The sequence below is a fragment of the Littorina saxatilis genome, linkage group LG14 (assembly GCF_037325665.1).
Source record: "Littorina saxatilis isolate snail1 linkage group LG14, US_GU_Lsax_2.0, whole genome shotgun sequence".
NCBI lineage: Eukaryota > Metazoa > Mollusca > Gastropoda > Littorinimorpha > Littorinidae > Littorina > Littorina saxatilis.
Genome location: NC_090258.1, coordinates 39,388,430 through 39,394,723, shown reverse-complemented (window position 1 = coordinate 39,394,723; position 6,294 = coordinate 39,388,430). Strand labels below are relative to the sequence as shown.

At 40.5% G+C, this 6,294-nt stretch overlaps 1 protein-coding gene across 1 annotated transcript; it reads left to right on the top strand.

The window, feature by feature from the left end:
• Positions 1–1,374: 1,374 nt before the first annotated feature.
• LOC138947748 (uncharacterized) lies at positions 1,375–2,915 on the top strand. The gene has a single exon (XM_070319302.1). It carries the CDS (start codon positions 1,568–1,570, stop codon positions 2,495–2,497), a length of 930 nt encoding a protein of 309 aa, XP_070175403.1. The 5' UTR covers positions 1,375–1,567; the 3' UTR covers positions 2,498–2,915.
• Positions 2,916–6,294: the final 3,379 nt, after the last annotated feature.

Genomic DNA, 6,294 nt, shown 5'->3' with positions numbered 1-6,294 from the left:
CAGATGTTGTTGGGCCACACAGGAATGGCAAATCTGCTTCTTCTTTCAAAACTTTCTACAGCCACATATTCTGCAGATACGATGTAGTCTCTCTTCGTGTAAATCTCTTGTATGTAGACGATCTTCCATTGCTACCCGTTATATCGTACGTGTCACGCTCACGATGTAACTTTCTCACACTATTAACACACACGTGAAAAAACATTAACTGTCACGTTTTTCTTCTTTTTCTTTCCTTCTTTGATTCCTTCTTTATTTCAACAAAGGTTGGTCTCCAAAACAAAAGAAGTAATAGCTAGCACAGACCAGAACAAACCGTTTGTTGCACGTTTGTTGATTAAAATCAACAACGAAATGAACAAATAAAACTACACTGGCATACCTTGGTATTCAACACTACACAAACATTAAAGTAAATCTCCTCAAATGCTGTTTTGAACAGTCAACAATCTATGAACAACTCAGTAAATGTAATCCGCCGAACTGAATGTTGAAGCAAGTGTATCCTTTATTCTAACTGCATGGTGTGAACATCTCCCTGGGGGTATCTTATCTTGGCCAAGCAGTCTACACATTCCATTTAAACTGACTCACGCTACTCAAGCCCTCCCCCCCCCCCTCCCCCATTCGTCCCAATTAGCTGTGCGAATGTCTGGCATCGGTCACAGGGTACCGTTATACCTTTCACCCCTCGGCTAGCTAGAAGCGTGTCAGTGACCTATTTCTGAGCCCCGCTACAACTACCCCCCATCAGAGAGACGAAATACAGGTCAGTTGTTCTTATTCAAGGCATGCTAAACTTTGCCAGCATGTATGTTTCCTTGTTGTGAGAACTATAGTTCGATCTCTATTGTTGTTTAAATGTTACATGTCTCACACACACAATCAAACACACGACTCAACCCTGATTTTTCCTCTTTATTCAAACTCTCTGTGGTGCAGACTCTTGAAAACCATTCACATCGTGTTTGGCATCGATGTGTAGGTCAGAATGTCCTCTCTCAGCTGATGTCCGTTTTGCAATAGCCACACAAACGAGACGATAAGTAAAGGTAACAAACAGAAAGTACACGTTTTCCCAGCTGTGATATGCCTGTGCCACAAAACCGCTGTTATCAATTTCCCACGCTGTGGTAATTTTACAACTCTGGCTTGGGCTGGCGCTGTGCTTATCAGTGCTCGCTGGCAGCAGGGAAAGTTTCGGGAAACTGAGCGTGCGGCCTGAAACAGGCGTTATAGCATCGTTCGCACTTCCCAGGGCACCACTTCCGGTCCCTCCGGAACTTGCCCCTCTTCTCATCAAGCCGGTGAGCAAGAACTCGGGCGTCTCTTACAACGAGTTGCGGACATTAAATTTTACAAAGCAGCATCAAAAGAGAAGTGCATAAAATCGCGAAAAATTAAAAAACCTACTCCCCCGCCTGCTACTGTGAACCAACAAGAACAATTCCTGTCGTCATTGGCAACGTCCGACAAGAAGGTTGTTGGTTTGAGTACATTTGCTAGTTATGCCCATTTGTTTTCGGATCGTGGACCTGTCCCAGTTTCTCGACGGCTTCCAAAGCCCATGGCAACTCTTTACAAAGCTGACAATGAAGCTCTTACCCAGCAACAAATGCTTGATCTGTGTGATGCCACAAATATTCAAGTATCCGCAGCAGAAGTCAAACAAGTGGAAGAAGCAACGCGTGGTCAATCATCCTCAAAGATTTGGCATGAACAGCGACATGGCCGAATCACAGCATCCGTCGGCAGTGAATGTCTCAGAACAAATGTACACTCCCCAGCACCATCATTACTGAAACGAATTTGTGGTAGGAGAGTCGCTCAAATCAAAGTTCCCCCCATTGTATGGGGAAATGAGCATGAGGAAGATGCTTTCCGCTTGTTTTCCCGTGTGTTGGGAGAAGTAGGCCCACATCCCAAAACAGCTCCAACTGGTACTACTTTCCTCGTTGATCAGGACGTCACATCCCACGACAAGTTAGAGGTCGGAAAATCTGGCTTTGTCATCTGTGAGGAACGGCCCCATTTGGGAGCATCCCCAGATGGAATCGCTTCCTGTGGTTGTTGTGGAAAGGGTGTGTTGGAAATAAAATGTCCTTACAAACATAGACTTGTTCCCCTGTCATCTGCTCTTGCTGATCGAGAGTTTTGTTTGGACACGGCGAGGCGGCTGAAAAAGAACCATGCCTATTACGCACAAATACAAATGGAAATGTATGTGTGTGGCGTGCAGCATGGTTTTTTCGTCGTCTGGACACCTATTGACTGTGCGATTATTCGAATCGCACGTGATCAAGATTTCATCCACAAGATGATTCAAACGCTTGATGTCTTGTGGAAGACCGCTGTTCTTCCAGAACTGTTGACGAGGAAGATTGAAAATACAGCCCAACCGTCTGCATCCACTTCCGCCCAACCTTCTCCTTTATCTTCCACCAGCCCGTCAAAAACAATCTTGTATTGCCTGTGCAAAACCTCGACCAACCTTTAAGGTATGGTTGGTTGTGACCAATATGACAACTGGTTCCATTTGGATTGTTTAAAATTGAAGCGCTTTCCGACAACCAGAAAATGGTACTGCAAGACATGTCGAAAGCAGCAAAGGAAATTGTAAATAATTGATTCTTCTTCCTGTGTGACTTCCTCTGTGGTTACTTGTAAGTTGTATATTTGTGGAATTACACAGATCAAACAGGGTAGGTGGCATGACCAGAAACATACTTTTTTTCGGCCTTTTATGACCAGTCCATCTTATTTTTACTTTTAGTCTAAGGATGTAAGGATGATCTCGAGAAAGCAAAATTTGATGACCACCATGCAACTTGCAAGTGTCTCATTTTGCACAATGTAAATTGTAACACAAAATGATCCCATGCCATGAGGGGGCAGGAATGTTTGGTATGTTTTTGTAAATCCAATAAATAAAAAGGTGGGGGGGGGGGGGGTGAAGAGTCTTTACTTAAATTATTTTCCTACTGCGATTACTCATTTTAAAGTCGGGATTCTGTTTAACCTTCACATTACCAACTGCGTCAAATGCTTTCAATGAAGCAATTAATTCATTTTCCAATATATAAAAAAAATCATGTTGGGAAAAGTTGGGCTGAAGCATTGTAAACTTAGTCCAGAAATCCCAAATGTGTAAGTACAAATATGTGTGGCAGTTCTTTCTTTCTTTATTTGGTGTTTAACGTCGTTTTCAACCGTTCAAGGTTATATCGCGACAGGTGTGGCAGTGACCACTGTTTAAATTAATTATCGAATTATAAAATCATTAAAACCCATTATTTACATGGGAAATTTTGACCCGGTTGGTAATGTGACATATATAAATTTGCGCCTGGTAGTAGGTACCAGCAACCTACTGTAGCTGCACAGCGCACTTACTTGTTGAACCAGTTTTTCATGATGATGTATATCACCCAGCTGCAACAGTTTACCGAGATGTACGATGGAGGCAAGGCGATCCAACATGGTTTTGTTGACAACCCCATGGACGCAAATTTATAACCTTCGATATTTGAATCTACGATTTATTTTCTGCTTCTGAATTGTTGATTTCCATAGTTCAGGCATTCAATTGTCTCCTTGTTTTTTTAACCTTTGTAGAAATTAGTTATTCTGTGGTTAATAATTAATTGTAACCTGTGTGTGAATATTCAGGAAAAGACAACTCGTGTTAGCTTATGTCTTTCGCCAAGGTGTGAGATTAAAATGTTCCTAGTTACGACTGAATGCATGATAAACAGAATGCAATACCTGATAACATGCACACAACAAAGAAGAATCGATGTGTATATTCATCTCTGCGAATGTGTCCTGGCTTAATTTGAACTCAAGAGAGAAAAATGGTGACCCTTCTTGAGATGACATTTTTTTAATAAAGTTTCATGTTTTATTTTATAGCTGATAATGTGCATCAAAGGCTGGATGCAAATCTCAACCCCAATGGAAGAGGGCGACCCTTGAAGCTTCCACCTCTTCAGCCAACAAACAAGTTCTTTCTTCAGCTTGGACTTCTGAAACTTGACAACAACTTGGCATGTGAATCCATCTCTACTTTTACAGGTTAGTTCATTTCCATGTACTAAATAGTAAATACAATGGTAAGTTAATATGTATGCATCTGTTTTCTGTGTGAACTGAAACTGAATGAAAATATGTGTGTGTGTTTTTTAACTTGTCTAAACTCAACATTCCACAATTCTGTGTTCTTTTTATTTTTTAACTCTTTTTCAGTGCAGACACTTGGTCTACAATTTGGCGAAGGACTTTCTCATGTCAGCTCCATCATCAACCGTTTGCAGGAGGTTGCAGACATCCCTCAGGAGTCCTTGCCAGAGTTTTTGTTGGCTGAGAGAGACTTCCAAAACCTCAAGGGTGCCTTTTGCCAAAGGCTTGGAATCAATGTGAACATGCTGCTGATTGACAGTCCCAGTTTAGAAGCAACGTTTGACAAGAACAGTTCTCGACTCAAGGCGAAAAACTTGCTGTATATTACGACGACAAGTTTTATATTGGAGAAGTGCTTGAGGTGAAGGATGAACAAACAGCTACTGTTACCTTTATGAAAGGTTTTGGGAAAAGGAATGCATTTACCTGGCCGGACAGTATTGATTTGGACACTATCAGTGCAAGATTTGTGTATGCATGGAACTTGGACATGTACACAACCAATGGTGTGTACATGTCAAAGATGTTGACACTGTTGTCGAAGGCTATGCTGCTTTCAGGCCCTGATTTCCATGCTAGTTGCGAAAAAGTCATTATTGCATAATCACAGTTGCGAAAAAGTCATTATTACATAATCTCGCAAAGTTTTATGTTTAACAGCTGAGCTTAGTCACATTCAGACTTGACACAGCTCCTTAACCCCTTCACTGCCCAGCACGTACTAGATACGTGGTCATGTTTGGTTTGTCATACGCCCATACACGTACCACGTATTTACATCAGCACTTTTCATGACATTTGTGAAAACTAAATGGGAGATAACCACTGTCCAACTTCTTGTAGGGGTTTAAACACAGTTCTTTCCCATTGACCGTTCAGATAAGTTAGTACCACATGGTAAAAACATTTTTACAAGTTTTTTCCGATCAATAACATTCAAAATGGCGGCCATCAACTCGTAGACCTGTTTTCAAATGATACAGTGTTCTGAAAGCTCTACAAGAAGTGATTTATGGATTACCACACAGAAGAATACTGTTATGGGCTGTAATGTGAGTACCTGATGTTTGACACCAGTTTTAGCTGTGTTTTCTGCGGTTTTACATGCTGCAGTGTGAGTGTGAAAGTTTGGAAACTGTCATTTTTGACAAAAATGGTCATTATATCGATTTTTACTATAACAATCACAAACAAAGTCCAATGATCATGTTATCTTTCTTTCTTTCTTTCTTTTCTTTATTTGGTGTTTTACGTCATTTTCAACCGTTCAAGGTTATATCGCGACGGAGGGAAGGGGGGAGATGGGATAGAGCCACTTGTCAATTGTTTCTTGTTCACAAAAGCACTAATCAAAAATTTGCTCCAGGGGCTTGCAACGTAGTACAATGTATTACCTTACTGGGAGAATGCAAGTTTCCAGTACAAAGGACTTGACATTTCTTACATACTGCTTAACTAAAATCTTGACAAACATTGACTATATTCTAAACAAGAAACACTCAACAAGGGTAAAAAGAGAAACAGAATCCGTTAGTCGCCTCTTACGACATGCTGGGGAGCATTGGGTAAATTCTTCCCCCTAACCCGCGGGGGGTGATCATGTTATCAGATAATAGCCAAGGGTGTAAGCAAACCACATGCCAAAGATCTAAGAGATATCTCAATAAATGATTGAGCCGTGAACAGATTAGTGAACCTACCGAAGAAAGCGAAATTTGCCCTGGAGCACAGCAATACCAAAATGCTGTTATACTGTGGCAGTGAAGGGGTTAAAACCACTATGTCTAACTTCCTCTTGTCAAAACAAATGTAAACATGTGAAATAATTCCTAACAAGGATTATTTCTTATTTTACACAGACTGTCCGTGGTAGCATTTATTTTAGTATTTAAGAGAAGACTAAAGTAAAAGGGACACAACTACACTTATTATTTTGACATGCAATTTCAGTTGGTTACTTCCCTTGACTTAAATTAACTACTTTTCGTCAGGTTCTGGTAATTGCAATTATCAAGTTATAAAATAGAAGTAGTGATGAGAAAATTATTAGAAGTATCTGAAAGTCATTGGTTACATTTAAGGAATATTTAGATGTTGAAATTATATTTTTAACTA

Excerpts from the sequence above, each read along its gene's own strand:
- LOC138947748 (XM_070319302.1), top strand. The coding sequence starts at position 1,568 with ATGGCAACTCTTTACAAAGCTGACAATGAAGCTCTTACCCAGCAACAA.